The 20,358-nt window shown below is 41.7% G+C and overlaps 2 protein-coding genes across 3 annotated transcripts in view; one reads left to right on the top strand and one right to left on the bottom strand.

The window, feature by feature from the left end:
• LOC145351752 (rho GTPase-activating protein 7) overlaps positions 1 to 4,809 on the top strand; it is a 147,309-nt gene extending 142,500 nt beyond the window's left edge. For both annotated transcript variants that reach the window (XM_080201360.1, XM_080201361.1), the window contains exons 13-14: positions 3,048 to 3,218; positions 4,580 to 4,809. In XM_080201360.1, the coding sequence (XP_080057486.1) occupies positions 3,048 to 3,218; positions 4,580 to 4,697 (289 nt within the window). In that variant the 3' untranslated portion in view covers positions 4,698 to 4,809. The remainder of the gene's footprint in view (positions 1 to 3,047; positions 3,219 to 4,579) is intronic.
• A 2,832-nt stretch (positions 4,810 to 7,641) lies between these two features.
• Positions 7,642 to 20,358, bottom strand: part of rars1 (arginyl-tRNA synthetase 1) — a 40,636-nt gene continuing 27,919 nt past the window's right edge. Inside the window, exons 10-15 of the mRNA XM_080201359.1 lie at positions 19,399 to 19,577; positions 16,232 to 16,341; positions 15,525 to 15,630; positions 14,031 to 14,203; positions 9,708 to 9,955; positions 7,642 to 8,511 (exon numbers count right to left, since the gene is read on the bottom strand). Of these exons, the coding sequence (XP_080057485.1) occupies positions 8,402 to 8,511; positions 9,708 to 9,955; positions 14,031 to 14,203; positions 15,525 to 15,630; positions 16,232 to 16,341; positions 19,399 to 19,577 (926 nt within the window). The 3' untranslated portion in view covers positions 7,642 to 8,401. The remainder of the gene's footprint in view (positions 8,512 to 9,707; positions 9,956 to 14,030; positions 14,204 to 15,524; positions 15,631 to 16,231; positions 16,342 to 19,398; positions 19,578 to 20,358) is intronic.

Raw genomic sequence — 20,358 nt, 5'->3', positions numbered from 1 at the left:
AGAGGTTAGCACTGTTACCTCACAGTGCCAGGGAGCCAGGTTTGATCCCTGGCTTGGGTCACTGTCTGTGTGGAGTCTGCACCGTCTCCCTGTGTCTACATGAGTTTCCTCCAGGTGCTTTGGTCCCCTCACCCTGGCCAACAGTCTGAAAGGTGTGCTTGTTAGGTGCATTGGCCATGCTAAATTCTCCCTCAGTGCACCTGAACAGGTGCCAGAATGTGGCAACTGGGGGGATTTTCACAGTAACTTCATTAGTGTTAATGTAAGCCTACTTGTGACACTAATAAAGAACAAAATCAGCCCGGGAAACGGGCCCAACGAGCCCGCGCCGCCACCTCAACACCACCAGTCCACCTCTCTACCCACGACCCCTGTCTAATGTTTTATGGCCATCCAGATTGAGGGAAACTGATTTAGGGACAATTTATTCCTGCCAATCAGCCTAACAGCACATCTTTGGGGTGTGGGAGGAAACCGGAGCACCCGGAGAAAACCCACGCAAGCGCGGGGAGAATGCGCAAACTCCCACAGACACCGGCCCAAATCCATGTGTCTGCACAGCAATCAGCGATAGTCACTGAGCTGTCGTCTTGCCCAGTATCTTGTCCAGTTTAGGCACACACTAACGACATGAAGCACTAGGCCAATCTCGAACAACCAAGAGCAGCCCCAGTACGACCCATCGTGTGTATGCCCCTCGTTGGACACGAGGTGGACCGACTTAAAACCTGTGAATGAAAAGAGAAAAAACATTATTATCATACTATACCCATTTACATTACCAGGGACGCCCCAATGCTAATGACCCTTATTTAAAAGGTTCTCCTATATCCACCCATCTCCAACTCAGTCATGTGCCTGTCTAAGTTACTCTTAAAGGACTCTAGCGTGTTTGCCTCCATCACCTTACTTGGCAGAGCATTCCATACCCCCACTACCCTCTGTGTGAAAAACCTCCCTCTAATATCTGTGTTGTACCTCTCCCCCCCTCACGTTAAGTCCATGCCCCCTTGTCCTACGTGTCTCTATCATAGGAAATAGCTTACCTCTGTTTACTCTATCTATACCCTTCATAATCTTATATACCTCTATTAGATCCCCCCCTAATAAATAAACTGAAGCAAGCCTATGGTCTTCTGACCGACCACTGCATCTGCAACAGCTGAGTCACCGGGGAGCATCTGTGTAAAAGGGATAGCGGGCGATACTATTCATGGAACCATCTGGATTCCGTGCTAGGACAAGAAATATGTAAAATTATTGGCATTAAGTTTTGGATTGATATACAATGTTGAGATGATATTACACAGTACTTCTTGAGATGTATTTCAACAGCAACTTAGATTTATATAATGCCTTTAACATTTTTAAGACTATTCTCTCGTGACGTGGGGATCGCTGGTTAGGCTGGCATTTGTTACCCCATCCCTACCTGCCCTTTCAGAAGGTGGTGACGAGCTGCTTTCTTGAATGGCTGCAATCCAGCTGATGCAGATACACCCACAGTGCTGTTCGGAAAGGGAGTTCCAGCATTTTGATCCATTGATGGTGAAAGAATGGTGCTGTAGTTCCAGGTCAGGATGGTGTGAGACTGGAAGGGGACCTTGCAAGTGATGGTGTTCCCAAGCATTTGGTGCCCTTTTCCTTCTAGCTGTTAGAGGTCACGTTTAAGAAGGTGATGTTAAAGGAAGCTTGCTGAGCTGCTGCAACACATTTTGTTTGGAGTACAGACTGCTGTCATTGTGTGCTGGTGATGGAGGAGGTGAAAGTTTCTAGGCTGCTGGATGGGATGCCATATGAGTTGACTTTTTTTTCTGGATGGTGGTTGCACATCTCGAGTGTTGCAGCCATACTCATCCAGGCAAGTGGAGAATATTCTAACATGCTTATCCTGCTTTGCCACGAAGGTGGTGGATAAACTTTGGGGACACAGGAGGCAATCGTGTTCTAAATAGCAATATCAACCAAAATGTGACATTGACCCACAAATGCTTGATCAAAGAAGTAAGTTTTGAGGAACCTCACGAAGGAGGAAAGCAAAGCAGTGAGGCAGAGAGCTTTAGGGATTGAATTCCAGAATTTAGGGCCTTGGGCAGCTGAAGGCATGGCCGGCAAACCTGGAGCAATTAAAATTGGGAATGATTGAGGTCAGTTAGTGGAGGACTGTGGGACTGGAGAAGATTAGAGATAGTGAGGGGTGAGGCCATGAAGGGATTTGTAAATATGGATGATAGTCTTACAATTGAGGTGTTACTTAACCATGTCAGTGAGCTGAAGAACGATGAATGAAATATGGACTTGCTGCAAGTTAGGACACAATCAGCAAGGTTTTGAACAATCCTCATATTTACGGAGGTTGTAAATGGAAGGTTGGCCAGGGTTTTCATTATTCATGCCTTTGCTATTTCGAAATTTTATTGATGTTCCATCTTGGCTCATTAGATCACCATCAATCCTACTGCCCGTGACTAAACCATCATATAGTACAGATAGATTAAATTTTTTTAAAATTATGAACTAATAAGAACAGCACAAATGTATTTGCCAAATTATGATTCAGGGGAAAAGGGTGTGTAAGACAGGAATGGGCATAAAATGAAGGAAACATTTTAAAAATATGAGAAATAGGATCAGGAGGAGGCCAAGAATACCATCTGTGAGAATTCCTAACAGATTCCAGAATGACCCACTCCTTTTGTTTTGAGCAGCCGTATCCCTAATTCAAACTCAGTATTATTCTGTTGATGTCCAATTATTCAAATAACCCTTTCTACATGTGGTACCATTATCTGAGTGAAGTAAAAGTCTACCACGTTCACTGGTCTGATATTTATTAGCAGCTGCTATTTCACAAAGCAATGTATAAATAAAATTGAGTATTTATATATTGTGCTGCTGGCCTGAGCCTAATCAAATGTTATGTAAATGAGCAAAAATGGAGATAAATTAAATTGTGCAGTTGTGTAGAAAACTCTTGAGTGCAGGTGAGTTTCTGATGTGCTGTGGCAGGTATAAATGAAACTTTAACTGGTTTAATTTTATTCCAGGGTTTGGCAGATCGACTCGCAAGCAGGAATTTGTGTGCTAGGTGCCACTTTTGTTGATGCCAAAGTTCGTTTACTTGGAGTCCAAGCAAATGTGATCACGTCTCAGTATCTCATTGAACCAACTGGAGAACAAAAATCCAAGCTCTCTCATATCTGTCGAATAGACACAAGGTAAATGGGAAGCGTTCAGGCAGAGTTAATCTGGGTGCCGATGAGTGAGATCCTGAGGGTGTAAAGATTTTACTAGAATTATTGTTAATGGTATTTATAGTCCATCAATTTTAACGTGTTGCTCATGGTAAGACAGGAAAGCATAGAAAATTTACCACACAAGGAGGCCATTTGGAAAGCCATGTCTAATCTCACCTTCCCGCACTTGGTCCACAGTCTTCTAGTTTAGATAGTCGTCCAAATAGATGAGAGTTGTTGCCTCTTCAAGCACTGAGTTCCACGTCCTGAAAACCATCTGGGTGAAAAAAAATTTCCTCATCTCCCCTCTAATCTCTCTAATGTTTACTGTAAATCTATGATCCTTCTGCTAAGGTAATTGGGCCATTCCTATTTATTCCATATAGTCATCAGTTAGTATATTGCACCTCCATTAAGTCAGCTGCCTCTGTTTTGTTCCAAGAAAAACAATCTTTCCTCAGTCCATTTTTCAGTCCTGGCTACATCTGCATAAACCTCTTCTGCAGCTGCATTGCAATTACGCCTTTCCTGTAATGTGGGGGGAACTGTATGTAATAGTCAAGCTGTGGTCTAACCAGCATTTTTGTCTATGGTTCTAGTGTAACGTCATATTCTATTACGTGACTAGTAACGAAAGCCATGCCACGCCATCTTCGCAGATCTATCCTGTTGGAAGGTTTCTGGAGGCTTCAAAGATCAACATATATGCTGCAATCAAAGATAACATCTAGAAGCCTATAGCTTGCTTCTATGAATATTATGTTGGTCTCCCTGCACCTTCTCCCAATTTTATAAATAGAGAACAAGGAACAAAGAAAATTAAAGCACAGGAACAGCCCTTCGATCCTGCACTGACCATGCTGCCCATGTGAACTAAAACCCCCTACCCTTCCAGGGATCTATTCCCATCCTATTCATGTTTGTCAAGACATCCCTTTAAAATCACTCTTTCTGCTTCCACTACCTCCCCAGGCAGTGAGTTCCAGGCACCTACCACCCTCTTGTAAAAAAAAAACTTGCCTTTAAACCTTGTCCCTTGCACCTTAAACTTATACCCCCAAATAATCGACTCTCCACCCTGGGAAAAAGCTTCTATCCACTCTGTTCATGCCCCTCTCAATACTGTAGACTTCTCAGATCGTCCCTTTAAAAATGGATCGACAAACAATAATTTGTAGCTTTCTAACTGTAAGGCTTGTTATCATCATATCTTGAAACTCTGGGATGTTTAATTACAAGTGTTAGAGAAATTTTTGTTGTTGTGGAGCAACTGGAAATTACAATATGAACCAGAATACAAAATTTCAAACGCTCATTTATTCTGTCGCTCTGGTTTCTTGCAGAGGTCGAACTCCCGAATGGTACAACAGAGTATTTGGCTATCGCTGTGCTGCTGAACTCCTCAAGATTAGAGACTCCTTCACAGCATCCGATGATGAATTACGCGAAACAAAAATTTGAAACAGTCATGCAGTTTAATTGTATAATGATGGGTTGGTCAGAATGATGTCTTTCTAAGTGCAATTCATCAGCAACTGGGAGTGCAAGCCAGCAACTGCAGCGATGATGACAGAACGTGTGGGGGGCTTAGGGGATAGTGGGGTGGGGGAAAATCACCCAAAGCAAATTCACTCCTCTAATAATTTGATGGAAGTGGAGTAGGGGCAGGGGGAAGAAGGTGGCACAGCATTGGTTTCTCAGAAGTACTAACCAACATTGGAATATGCTGATCATGAATATTTGAATCTAAATTCTGATTGATTGAATCTGGTCAAACAGCGACAAGTTGCATTTCCCATTTATAAGCATGTTTGCTGCACATTTTTGCGGGCACTTTAGCTCCTGGCCCAAAGTAACATCCCATTAACAAGCTGCCCGCTGCCCCCACCCCCAACCACATACAGGTGATTATTGCAATGGGAGACGACAGCAAGTCATAGGGTTCATCAACATCTCAGCAATAGGAAAGTGAGACATCTGTAACAAAGTGCCCACAAAGGTGTTTTTAACTTTTTCTAAGATCCGTACTCATGTTTTTAACCAAGGCTGCCTGTGATGTGTCGGCTTAGAATTTGTTTTTAATCCCAGCATTGCAGATCAACAAAATACAAGGTGCAATTGTAAACTTCTCTGCATTTACTTACAAAATGATTTTCCTCAATTTATAATCTAACTATGTGCCTCCTCATTAGAAGAGATTAACACTAACTGTAACATTGTCCCCTGGTTGCCATAACTCTGTCGCTATTAAATGATGTAAATCCTTCTTTCATTCAAGATGGCGAGATGGTAATAAGTGAAGGGGCAGATGATCGTAACCATTAACATTTCCCATTTTTCACTAACTAATGTCAAATCAGTAATGGATGCAGAGCCCTTTTATTTTACAAAACAATGTATGAACTAAACCTTTTCCCATGGGAATTGAGACCTCAGTAATCAGGGACAAAGAAAAACTGCACGAACTCTTTTTAAAGAAAACAGAAAATACTGGAATGTACAACAGGTCTAGCAACATCTGTGGAGAGAGAAAGAGTTAGTGGGAGAGACTTTCAAACTCACTAGAATGTGTATAAAGGGAAGGGGGGATCCTTTCTGTCATCTAATCACCTTAAGTTTTATGGGGTTTGGGGGAAAATGGGGACAAGGAACAGGGTGTTGGATGGCCACCACTGCTTGTATTTTACCCAGCTTTAGCTGTGCAGGTGGTTGGTGGGCAATGGGAAACCCTTTCATCACACCCTCTACCTACCTCCACCACTTCTGTACCCAGACCAACCCACTTTACTGATACCTGGTCTCTTCTATTGGAGGGTAAGTTCAGGGACAGCAGGACTGCTAATAGTACTAGCAGTGGTCACCACCCATTTGCTGTTTAATTCCAGCAACTTAATTATCACTGCTCCTACAGTTAAATTGCTCTTCCTGATCTTTTAACTGGAGGGTAAGGGAGTGGGAGTGTGGCATAAAATCCCAGTCATCACCTTTTCTTCAAACACCTGAAATGTTCACTCTTTTTCTCTCTCCAACGTCTGCCAAGCTCTGTGCGTATTCACAGCATCCACGGTATTCTGTTTGCAGAACTAACTTTGGTCTTGCAGTTATTTGAGGCAGGTTCTTAGCAAATTGCATTTGGAAGAATGGCCAAAAGGAACAGACCACACTGTCTTGCTTCATATTCATGGCATAATATTTTACACTTGGCTCAAATGGTATTGAATAACAGGAAATGAAATAAATAATGGAAGTTGATGAACCAAGAGTTTATCAAGAAGAAACCAGTTTTGGAGTAAACTGGGGGAAGATTACTTTCATTTATGATGAGGAAGTTAATGGGCTGAATTAAAATTTCACACAACATTTGACATTCTTCATGGAGTTTCCAGCACAGCTGTTTTAAGTTTTTAAATTGTATAACTGTTGATCTTTGGAGGTCTTTTGTCTGTTCTTATTCTGCAACTGAATGACTTGCTTTGCTTTGTACCAGCTAAAGTAACCACACTGGTCACTTGGCAACACAGTCCAAGTGAGGGGAGGATGTACTTCTTCCTCTCCTATTTTATGTAAATTTCCAATTAGAGTTTCAATATTCAGGCAAGATATCACAGTCAAACAAACAGTTGATCTTTTATCTACCCAATTGTGATGACCTTGTTCACTGTTTACTGATCAATAGTATAAAAGACACATCTGGGACAATTGTAATTAGATCAGCCAGTGCCTGTTTACCAAATTAAAGTTACCCCCCACCCCCAAAATTGTTCCTTGCTCCTGTCCAAAACTACGACAAACGAATGATGAGTTTGAAATAATTTATGGCCTGTCAGCTTTCTTTATGGTGACTGGGAAAAAGATTAGAAAGGGGGAAAATCAGTTGCACAGAATGTCCAGTAGGTCCAAGTGTAAACTAATTGAATCATCAATTGTGATTCAATTCATATTCCTTATAACAAGTTTAACCTTTTCTACATCTTATATTGTTTTACTTAAGACGTACAACATATTACTCGATGGCAAGTTTAAGGATACTGAGCTGTCGACCACTTTGATTTTTCTACGCAGCTGCTGAACCTTGGTTATAAGGCCTGTCTTTCAAGATGCTGGATTGCCAAAAAGAATTAACTGCAGATATTTATGTTAAGTGAACCTTTTCTGATATTACTTAATGCCAAGATTAAGGAAATCAAATTACATTTTTATCTATTTATGTGCATCTATACATTTTGTACTTTCATTATGTAAATATATTTACTGCATCTTAAACTCCCATCAATTGATTATCCTACTTATTAAATATATAATGACAGAAGCAACTGCATTTGTCTTGTTTCCCTTGTAACGTGAAATGTAGCCCACCGTGCTACATTGCCTCTTGCGCCTGTCATTTTAAAAATAAATTACAAGCACCACATTGCTATAGTAATTTATTTTATTCCTCATGTTCGGTTGTACTGTTTGATTCAGTTGGAGTAACCAGTCTGTTTTCAACTCCCATCAACTAAAGCACAAGCTTGTATTTCAGCGCTGGGAACCAGGGTAAGTTAATGGAATTTTGACAGTTTTAAAACTATCGGCAAATACATTACTCTGTACAATATCCCTATTTTCATTCTTGAGATGGGCAGTAAATACTGAGTCTTACCAATGACAGGTACATCCTAAATCACCCTTGAAGGTGCTGGTGAGCTGTTTTTTTTAAAACTGCTGCAGTCCATGTGGTGTAGGTACACCCACAGAGTTCCAAGTCAGGAGGGGAACTTGCAAGTGCTGGTATCCCCATGTTCTATTCCCTGTGAAAAATGGCTGATACAGATGTACTTGCCAGGAAATAGTTGTGTTACCCTTCCTGTTACACTCCCTCTGCAACATCCAAGAAGGGCTACCAACTTTTACAAGAGCTCTGGAGCATGTATTTGTTAAAGACTGGTGCAGTTTTACAGAGGTGTAAAATGGGTGGAATATTGCAGCGCATTCATCACTACCACTTTTATAAGGAGCATATGGTGTGCTCTGGAACTTTTCATGTCTGGTTCCTTTCAGCAAATATCAAGGTCTACCCCCTCTGCATACTAACAATGAACAGATGTTCTTTACTTTAGGTTTTTATTTAAGATACATAAACAGCATCAAAATGTTCATAGTGATAGTTATAGCAAAGCACCAAATCACATCCTCTGAACAGGTTTGAGTCCCAGGATCGAAAAACTCTTCGCCATGACAGCAGCAGTAGCATCACACAGCAGCATCCGCCACATGTTCACTTTGACAACTTCACCTGCAGTAAAATGGAGACAAATTAAAAGTTGGCAACCACAAACAAGAAATCAAATACCTACAGTTAAGAAAAGGGGAGCACCACAATATAGCCTCACAATATATGCTTAGCCTCACATTTTTGCTTTTAGGTATTTAATTTTGTTAAACTTAGATTAACTTATTGTTATATTTAGCTTTGCAAATAATTTTACTTGAGTCATGATTTTTGTCATAGCTACAGCTGCAATCTCAATAGCCCCTTTAACAAGACCTTTTTAAAAAAAAAGACTCCATTGTGAACGTTTCAACTTTCAGAATACCTTTCCAGCAAAAACTACCAAAAATACAGAGTAAAACACTGTAGCTTCCAAATTCAGAAAAGTACAACTGAATTAAAGTGCAATATCTGTCCAGCAAACCAATATTGTTATGTTCTGAAAGAACAGCAGCATGTGAAGCTTTGGATTTCCCCATAAGAAATGGGAACAAACTGCAGATCCAGGCGAAGTAAAGGGTTTTCCTTTAAACGGTCCAATTTTGGCCATCTTTTGAGAGTCCCACGTATATCTCTCTGAAATTGCAACTGCTACCAACCTCAAACTTAAGTTAAGATTGAGCAGCATCTGATTTATAAACAGGTACTATTCGACCATAGCTATCATTCTTAGTTTAGCTTTCATATTGAATTCTACACTGAAGAAGCATGTTGTCTAAAATAACCCATCGTACCACTGTGCAAAATACAAAGAATTCTCACTCAACTTGAAGAAAGACATTGTATCTCGTCATTGTAGCTCAGTTGACAATGTTCGTTTTTAAGCCAGATTGTGCTCAAATCCTGAAGTGAGGACAGACTTTCCGATGTAACACTAAAGAAAAGCCCCATTTTTCTGTTTAGGCAGACAGAGTCGCGTTTTCCTGCGTGTGAATTGATTTTTCTCACTCAACCTTCATCATCAAAAAAATTGTCGTCATTTATCTCATTGTTATTTGTCAGACCCTGCTGTACATATTTACCTACATTAAGACTAACTTTCAAAAAATAATTAATTAGCTGTGAAGATCTTTGAGCCATCCGGACCACATGAAACTGTTACCAATACCATTTGGAAGGCATTTTGCTTACAGTCACTACAGTTGTTCTCTGACAATATTTTTTAAACAATAGCTGACGACAAACAACAATGCAATGTGCAGAAATGCAGTTTGACTCACCTGTCTGCCTATCCTTCTCCACACAGTAACAGTTGTCATAGAATTCTGTGAAGGTAGTGGCCAGTTCAAAGAGGTAATCGCAGAGGGTATGCAGATACAGGTCATCCAGGATCTTGTTTATGATTTCTGGGAATCGCAAAATGCATTTACCCAACTTCCATTCCTTCTCATGACTTAGCAGGATGGCTGTTTCTGCAGCTGCTTTCTGCAGGGTTGAATCATCGATGTTGGCAAGTCGACTTATGGATCTGCAAAGGATGCCACATTTTAAATCGAGATCGCAACTGCAGTTTGTCATAATTAATCCACTGCATACTAAGAAACCCAACAGCTTTCTTTCAGGGATGCACTTCACCATCAATGTCACATTCAGGGTGGCACAGTGGTTAGCACAGCGCCAGGGACCCAAGTTCAATTCCAGCCTTGGGTCACTGTGTACGGTTTGCACACTCTCCCCATGTCTGTGTGGGTTTCCTCCCACAGTCCAAAGACTTGCACGTGAGGTTTATTGGTCATGCTAAGTTGACCCTTAGTGTCAGGGAGATTAGCAGGGTAAATGGGGTTATGGGGATAGGGCCTGGATGGGATCGTTGCCAGTGCAGGCTCAAAGGGCTGAATGGCCTTCTGCACTGTTGGGATTCTGTGCTTTCTAAACACTTTCCATGTAGGATTTAATAAAGGAAAGACTGCACCATGGTGAAAGTCTGGGATGGATTCAGATCTCAGTGTGAGCACTATTAAGAGGACATTCCAAGAAAGCGTTTGTGGTTTTTGATACAATTGCTCCACCAAGAATACAGAAGATGGATGATCTATCAAAGGCTCTCCATAAACAGTTGTTCACTGGCTCCTCTTCTCCTGACAGTCTATTCAAGAAAGTAGCTACACATCTAATCAAACACAAGTCAACTCCTTTCCACCCCGAGAGTGCAATAAGTTCAATTCTCAAACATAATTTCTCCTCTGTGCACTGAAGATCTGCATCATCTATATTTCAGTATCACCCATGAGGTCCACCAAACACAGGTAGTAAAAGCATGAAGGGAGAAAGACACAAACATACATCTTGATTGACATTCTATGACTGAACTTGCGAGTCAAATTTGAGTTGTTAATGTTATGAAACGCCAGAATCCAATTCCTACAGCTTGCTGGGATAAAGTTGATACCAGAACTACTACTACTACTGAAGCAGAGATGAGATCTAACAGAGGGTTTTAAAAGGCTGAAGGGATTCGATAGCAAGGCCTAACAGGGTAAAACTGTGTTCTCTGGGTGTTTATGAAGAGTCAATTAAAAATTGTGACCAAAGTAATAACATAGGGTTTAGGGAGATTGAAATAAAAACAGAAAATGTTGGAAATATTCAGCTAGTCCAGCAGTTAATGCTTCAGGTCTGCGATCTTTCATCAGAGGCTGATGGAGCATGGAATGCTCTGTCATGGAGTTGAGAAAGAGAGCATGACATCTTTTAAGGCAAAACTGGATAAATATTTGAAACGGTAGATACAGAACTGATTAGTTTTTGGCTACACAGTGAAGAGCCAGTGAGCTGAATAGTATTGGAAACAGATTTCCATAGATGAATAGAGGGACCTCTAGTGACAGAACTCCAGTATTGCAGCAGCACAACATGTCACATTTACAGTTTTTATTCGTTGATGGGAATTGGGTGTTACTGGCCATGCTCTAATTGGCCTTTTGAAGGTTGTGGTGGACCACCTTCTTGAACCACTGTGGTCCGTTAAGTGCAGATACTCCCATTATGCCATTACATGGAGTTTCAGGGTTCTGATTCACCAACAATAAAGGAACGATGGTACAGTAAATAGCGCACTGTCAGGCATTATCAACCGCAACTCTCTGGTAACCGGAACTTCTGACAGCTGAAGTCTTTTTGAAAGCTGGTCACTTCCAACGCATTCTTTAAAAACAGCAGCAGATTGTAAATCTGCAATTATTGTTCTTAGGCTTTAAATGGAAATGGTTAATTATTGGGTTAGTTTTGGTTATTGCGCCTGAACAAAGACACACCATGCAAAAAGTGACGGCTCGATTTTTTTGAAAAGATACGCTTGAAGGCCACGGTGTCTCTACTGTGATGCCTTGCTGTTTCCCTTAACCCCTCAAAGACAACACCTTGTCCTGTGACTGGAGTAATGTAATTCACTGTTAACTAGCATTTTTGGTTAAACTATACCACCTGTTCACCAACCATGCTGGGGAACAAAGATTTTATCGTACAATGGCTGGTCCTGTTAGATTTCTGACCAATGATGAGCTGCAGGATGTTGAAGGTCGATATTTGATATTGGTAATGCTGCTGAAAGTCAAAAGGAAGGTGACTAAACTCTTTCTTGTTTGAGATGGCACTTTGCTTGACACTTGCCATTTTATAGTCCTAGAGTTATTAAGTTTATTTATTAGTCACAAGTAAGGCTTACATTAACACTGCAATGCAGTTACCATGAAATTTCCTTAGTCATCACACTACGGCACCTGTTCAAGTCAGTGCACCTAACCAGCATGTCTTTCAGACTGTGGGAGGAAACTGAAGTGCCCGGTGGAAACCCATGCAGCCACGGGAGAATGTGCAAACTCCACACAGTGACCCAAGCCGGGAATCAAACCCAGGTCCCTGGCGCTGTGAGGCAGCTGTGCTAACCACTGTGCCACCCCATGTTATCCAGGAGTTGCTGCAAGCAGGCATGAACTGCTTCATTATCTGAGGAGATAGCAGTAGGACTGAACACTGTGCAATTACCATCAACATACCGACTTCTGTCCTTATGATGGAGGGAAAGTCATTGATGGAGTCGCTCAAGATAATTAGGTCATGGACATTGCCCAGATGAACTCCTACAACCATGTCCAGGAGTCAAAATGATCAGCTTACATCAAACACAGCCATCTTCCTTGGCATTATTTATAACCTAGCTAACGGAAAGCTTTCTCCCTGATGTCAATTTTGTAACAGCTCGCCGTTCTCACACTTGGTCAGATAGATAATAAGATGTGTTGAAAATATGTTCAAATGAATAAAACATCCATGGGCTCTCACTATATTTTCTGCTTGTAACGTGAATAAAAGACATCTTTTACTTTTTTTTAAAATGTTATAGGTAAGAAGGCAGAAATAAAAAAGGTATTATTACCACAGATTAAAGTGGGAAAAAGTCAGACATATTATGCCTGAAAAGTTGTTATAATTCTCAGCAGACTCAGTGGTGTAATGGTAATGTTGATGGATTAGTAATCCAGAGATCCTGGCGAATGCTTTGAGGACATAGGTAATGATGGAATTTGAACTCAGTTGATAAATTGGGAATATAAGTAATGGCGACCATGAAACTACTGATTGTCATAAAAACCTAGTTGGTTCTAAAGTCCTTTAGGAAAGGAAATGGACATCTTTACCTGTCTGATCTACATGTGGCTCACGAGCATGGCAATCTTCAAAAGCAATTAGGAATGGGAAGCGAAGGGAATAAAAAAAAACTTTCAAAATTGCATCACAGCAATCCTTCATCACACTACAAACCAATGATTTCCTACAGCTTGCTGAGAACCTCTAGTGGCACAAACTAGACACTGAAGCTTCAAATGATAGAACAATACAGCACAGGAATAGGCCCTTCAGCCCACCCATTGTATTTCAGCTTTAAAGAGGCAGAAAACGACAAATGTTTTAAGATGTAGCTTACAAACAGGTCGTCACAATCTCTCCATTTGTTAAATAAGACAAGGTTTCTGCATGTTTTGGTGCCTTTATGCCACACGCTAATCTTTGCTTACAATGGCTGAAGAGTTGTGAAATGGCAATGTGTTATTTTTCAGAGCAAATTGCAAGGATTTGGATTCTTCTCAGAAAGCATTTTGATATGGGGGCTCCTGACAATGCAACATACTCCTCTAACATGGACACCGGTGCATGTTATACCATTGCTGCAGCATAACCAACTAAGACAAACTGCTAATCTGAGTTGCTCACTGACAAAGTTTATGTATTTGTCACAAAAAAAGGCTTACACTGCAATGAAGTTACTGTGAAACTCCCCGGCACTTGTTCAGGTCAATGCACCTAACCAGCACGTCTTTCAGAATGTGGGAGGAAACCGAAGCACCCAGGGGAAACCCACACAGACACGGGGAGAACATGCAAACTCTACACAGGCAGTGACCCAAGCCGGGAATTGAACCTGGTTCCCTAGCGCTGTGAGACTGCAGTGCCAGTGACTGTGCTACCGTGCACCTAGACCACCAGTATGCTCAAAAGTACAACCACATCCCATAAAGAGTAACATTTCCTCACAGGTGTCTCACCTGATCCTAGTGAAGGCGTACAGCAAATAGGCCGCAGTATTTCCCCTGTCATCCAACATTTTGTCGAAGGAGAAGATATAGTCATTTGTCCTATTATGAGAGAGGTCAGCATATTTGATACAGCCGTATGCAACGGCTTCTTTTGCTGCGTTCAGCTCGTCAGGTGTCAAAACCTGTAACAGGAAGGTAAAAACAAAAACATTTTCAACAACAGCTACAACTAATGTGACAAGATGGTGATCAAATAAAGTATCGGTGACACTGAACTTTTGTGATCCCCAACATCAATCCACAACAATTACCAAAGTTCACAGAAATTGACCGTATGGAAGGCGATTCAGCCCAGAATGGAAGGGAAGGCAGGTTGCAACATGATACAGGAGCTGGAGAAGACAATAGCAAGTCAAACCAGTCTACATTCACTTCCACTTTGCCAGACCGTACCATTTCCATTTCAGACCTGCCTGACAACCTCTGACACCCTATTCACTCATTCTCTGCCTAGCAAATATCCTTAATTTATTTTATGGTTCTTAACACCAATTCAGTCATTTAATCACCTTCGGTTTCTTTTTAAAAGTTTACTGGTCACGCAAGTGTCATATCTGTATGTATTCCACTTCCCCTCCCCACCTCTCCCATTTTCTCTGTTCCCTCCCATTTGTTGAATTCCTTTTTAGCTGCTATTCAGTTTTACATTTTTTCCAGTTCTGAAGTATCTGATATATTAACTTGACATCTTTCCATTAATGTTGACAGACTTGATTATTTTCATATAGTTTCTGTTGACATTTAAAAAAAAGCACCCTTCATGGTCTTGCCTTTCCCCATCGCTGTAACCTCCTCCGCATTTGAGCGCCATAGCCCCAACACTTTTCACCCGACCATTAGATCAGCTGTTTAGACCCTAAGCCATGGAATTCCTTCTTTAAACCTCTGAGCTCAACACCTTAAAATCTTTAAGCAAACACCCCAATATCCACCTCTAGCTCAGCATCAATTTTTTTCTGAGGCACCTTTGAAGAGTCTTATGACATCTTCCAAAGCTGCCACAATCTGAAGAGTGTCAACAAAAGACTCAAATATGGTTTGTAGTAACCCTCCCTATGTTTACTTAAAAACACTGAACAAAGAATCTCACTACCTCCATGACAAGGAGAAATACTTTCTCTCAGAGGGTCATTCACCTTTGGAACTCTCTTCCCGAGAGCGCAGAGGAGAAAGGGTTACCAACATATTTACGGTAGAAGTAGATAGATTTTTAACTAACAAAAGATATCAGTGGTAGTCAGGAATATTAAGTTGAGGCTGCAATCAGATCAGCCATAATCTTATTGAATGGTGGAATAGGCTCGAGGATCCAAATATCCTGCTCCTAATTTATATGTTCGTATGAATATATAAATCTCACACCAGCTGCCACATATTTTCTTTTAGTTTCACGTAACCTTACAAAAGAAGCATGAGTAACAAAGTTTGACTGAAATTAATTACCTTCTCTCGTTCCTTCGTCAACAGCTTGTCCATTGATCTTTTCAGACCTTCTTCCAGTAGGTCAGCCAATCGCACAGTTTCACCTGATCTTGTTTTGAACTTTTTTCTGTGAACAAATGCCAAAATAAAATGCTGATATATCAAAAAGATTTTCACATGGTCTTACTTTATTGCTCAAAATACATATTAATCTTTCGAGCTCCCAGAAATTTATGGAAACCCAGAAATGTTGCAGGCTATTATTGGATAGATAAAACAGTTACATTTTTGCAATCATGCTTGTGTGTGGCTTCTAGCTCCACTATTCACTAGAGGTAACATTCAAGTTCTCATCAATGTAACTCAATTGTCGAAAGATTGTTCTTTTCTGCACTAGTCTGGGCTTCTGAATTATATTTCATAAGTGATAGTCAATTTATTTTGAATTGCAGTCTGTGGGCCCTGGGTTGAAAGGGGCTAAACACATTTTCCATGTCGGATCATTACACCAAGTAGAGCAGACCATCACTCCTTGCTTCAGAAGAATATGAGGTTCTGGGAGGTGAAAGGAGGTATGTGATCCTATCACACTGCTGTTTCAGAAGCTCCAAACCACTTTAAAAATTGCAAGTACTGTACAAGGTTTTTGGAGGAGAATCATAATTCAGTATGCAAAGGATCATTATGTGCCAGCAAACCAAGCAACAAGAATTATTAAGAACACTTACTTATCTTCACCTAACACCACACCAAATCCAGTATGCTCCACTCTGATCTTTTTGGGGTCATACCAGCCAATCATCTGGGCTGCAGCAAAGACCGTCTGGAAATGGACACTCTGGGGTGGAAGATAAAACATGATTAGAATCATAACATGGGAATACAAGCAATTTACAAAAACACTGATGGAATGATAATTTCTGGCAACCACCTGATGCTTAGGGTCAAGGGTGACTTGCTTCCACTCCGAGGGGGAGGGGGTGCTCTGTGGTGGCTCTCCGGAATCAGTTGCATTTTTGGACACACGCATCTCCATCAAGGACGGTCACCTCAGCACTTCACTGTACTGCAAGCCCACGGATAACCTCATGATACTCCACATCTTCAGTTTCCACCCTAAACATGTTAAAGAAGCCATCCCCTATGGACAAGCCCTCCGTAAACACAGGAGCTGTTCAGATGAGGAGGATCGCAATAGACACCTCCAGATGCTGAAAGATGCCCTCGTAAAAACAGGATATGGCACTCAACTCATCGATTAACAGTGCCGACGCATTACAGCGAAAAACCGCACCGACCTCTTCAGAAGACAAGTACGGGAGATAGCAGACAGAGTAGCCTTTGTCATCCAGTACTTCCCCAGAGTGGAGAAGCTATGACATTTTCTCCAGAGCCTTCAACATGTCACTGATGAAGACGAACATCTTGCCAAGGCCATCCCCACACCCCCACTTCTTGCTTCAAACAACTGCACAACCTCAGACTATTGTCCGCAGCAATCTACCCAGCCTTCAGGAGAACAGTGACCACGACACCACACAACCCTGCCAAAGCAACCTCTGCAAGACGTGCCAGATCATCGACATGGATGCCATCATCTCACGTGGGACCACCATCTACTAGGTATACAGTACAGACTCTTGCAACTCGGCCAACATTGTCTACCTGATACATAGCAGGAAAGGATGTCCCGAGGGATGGTACATTGGGGAGACCATGCAGACACTACGAAAGCGGATGAATGAACACCACTCAACAATCACCAGGCAAGAGTATTCTTTTCTTGTTGGGGAACACTTGTCATGGGCATTCGGCCTCTGATCTTCAGGTAAGCGTTTTCCAAAGCAGCCTTCACCACACATGACAACGCAGAGTCGCTGAGCAGTGACCGATAGCCAAGTTCCACACACACAAGGATGGCCTCAACCGGGGTCTTGGGTTCATGTCACACTATCTGTAACACCCATGACTTGCCTGGGCTTGCAAAATCTCACTAACTGTCCTGTCTGGAGACAATACACATCTTTTTAACGGTGCTTAATGCTCTCTCTGCTCACATTGTCTGTAACTTTGAGATTTGATTACCTGTAAAGAATCGCATTCCAACCATTATTTTGTAAATTGAGTTTGTGTCTTTATATGCCCTGTTTGCGAGTAGAACTCTCACTCACCTGACGAAGGAGCAGCAAGCACTCCAAAAGCTAGTGGAATTTCCTACCAAATAAATCTGTTGGTCTTTAACCTAGTGCGGTGAGACTTCTTACTGCGTTTACCCTAGTCCAATGCCGGCATCTCCACATCGTGGCTGAATAGGCCAATCCTGGAGCTGCAGACTCTGCCACACAGGGCAGGTGGTGCTTGATGAAGTGGGTGGAGCAATCTAGATTCTTCACTTTCTTTCCACTATTTGCACTTGGCCTCCAAATGCTCTGCTCAGCGATGTTTGAGGAAGCTGGTGCCTTTGCGAATGCTTCTTCTCCAGTTTGGACGTCCTAGTTCAAAGTCATTCCCATGTGAGTGGGGATGTTGCATTTATTTAGGGAGGCTTTCAGAGTGTCCTTGTCACATTTCCTCAGCCCTCCTGATAAGCACCTGCCATTGCAGAGCTTGGAACAGAACACTTATTTCGGGAGTCTTGTATTGGATAATGTGGCCCACCTATTCAGCTGGTCAAAGGTGACCAGTGCCTTAATACTGGGGATATTGGCAAGGGAGAGAATGCTGTCATTGGTATGTCTATTCTGCCAGTGGACTTTGTAGAGCAACGTTGGTGATATCGCTCCAGATATTTAAGGTATCTGCTTTACATTGTCTGTGATGCATACAGGAGGACGGCAACCGTAGCTGCTCTGCAGACCGTGAGCCTGGTGCTGAGTTTGAGGTCTCAACCTTTAAATACTCTGCTCCTCAGGCTCCGAAGACTGCATTGTCACATTGGTGTTTATGTGGATTTCATTACTGCTGCCTGCCACGTTGAGAGGAGACTCCTGAGGTATGGGAAATGATGCATGTTGCCGAGGTTCATTGCAAATCTTGATGGTTGGGGGGCAGTTTTGTGCGGCAGGAACATGTTGGTTTGGGAAACTTTGTTTGCTGGATGTTTAGTCTGAGGCCCATTCTCTCAAGCACCTCGACAATGGTTTGTAGCTCAGCCTCAGCGTGAGCGCACACAGACATTGTCTGTGTACTGCAGCTTGATAACAGAAGTTGGAAGGACTTGGTTCTGGCCTGGAGGCATCGAAGTTGAACAGCTTCCCACTAGTCCTGTTGATCAGCTCCACCCTGATGAGGAGATTCAAGATGACGGAGTGGACAGTTGCAGTGAGGAAAATGGAGAGGATTGGTGCAATGCTGCAGCTGGACCCCAGTTTGCACTCGTATTGGGCCTGTGATGATTCCTCAGTGGACGGTCACAGCTTGCATGTCATTGTAAAGAAGCGGAGGATGGTGACGAATTTAATACACACCAGAATGACAGTGACGGCGTAGATATTTGAACATCGGCTGTGGAGAAGCTACTTGCTAATTTAAATGAGAATTTAGCACTCCCATACAAACACGATTTAATATACTTCAGTTACTTGAATCACCAGTAATTTACATTAATTTTGCGCTCAACAGGTGAGGCTTTTCACCATTACAGAACTTAAATATTTCCCACTTCTGATACACAATATGACGACTGAACCGACTGGGATTGAGCATACAGTTTCCATTTGCCATGCCAAATATATATTTTTTATACAGTCACTGATTGTCAATATCCACAGGTTTACTTTTGAGGGAGTGAAGCTGGAATCCCAAACGAGTGGACAAAATTAACCTCAAAACACTTTGCAGTTGCAATGCGAGTAATAATGCAGCAGCAGTGTATCTATCCATGGATCAAACCTACCTGCCCGTTATCCACAACATAGATAATCATGTCAGCCTTCTCATCAAAAATCCTGTGTCGAAGAGCCGCTAAGTCTGACGTGTCATATGTGTACCCTCCATCTGATTTTTCTATCGTCAGGGGCAACGAGCATCCGTGTGGAAAAACAATCTTTCGGCCCTCGTCAAGCTCTACGAAACCTGCCAGAATAATTGATGCAACCTGGATTTAGCCATCTGTACGGTGACAATACAAAACAAAGCTCTACTGGTTATAATTATTTTCACAAGCAATTGTAAGAGAGTTAATAAGCTTGCAATGCAATGGTTCATTACTCTTATCTTTCAGGCTGGATTTCATCACATTTCACCTTTATTGATTGCACCGCCTGGAGGTAGCTGTGAGCAAAAAAGAACTCCAGCAAAATATAGAGCCCCACTGAAACAAAAGCACCCCTGTGAAGTTCACAGGAAACATGAAAAGTGTTCATTAGCTGAAATGAAAGAAAAATACAGTGGATGCTGGGGATCTGAAATTAAAAAACAGAAAACGCTGGATAAACAGTCAGTCTGGCAGCATCAGTGGAGAGATAAACAGTTAACGTTCCCAGTCCAATATGTTCTGAACAGTCATACCGGGCTTGAAGTTTTAAGTTTCTTTCTCTCTCCACAGATGCTGCCATACCGGTTCAGTTTCTCCAGGCATTTTCTGTTTTTATTTATTAGGTGCAATACCATCTCCAGATTCAAAGAAAATTACAAACTGGACAAAAATTCACTAATGCAAAACTCCTCAGTAACTCAAAGTACTTGCCTGATAATTTGGTTTTCCTTATGTGCACTTAAATTAAGCAGCTTTGAATTAACAGGAATAGACCAGGTTTGCTTGAAATCAATCCCAGCTATCTATCAATGTATGCATTTATTGTCTGACTCCTTATGATACTCTTTATCAAAGGAAAAATTTCATGGGTGATAATTA

The sequence above is a fragment of the Carcharhinus amblyrhynchos genome, chromosome 13, assembly GCF_965287045.1.
Source record: "Carcharhinus amblyrhynchos chromosome 13, sCarAmb.v2.hapA, whole genome shotgun sequence".
Lineage (NCBI taxonomy): Eukaryota > Metazoa > Chordata > Chondrichthyes > Carcharhiniformes > Carcharhinidae > Carcharhinus > Carcharhinus amblyrhynchos.
Note: the sequence above shows the minus strand (reverse complement) of the source record. Positions and strands in the feature narration are given on the sequence as shown.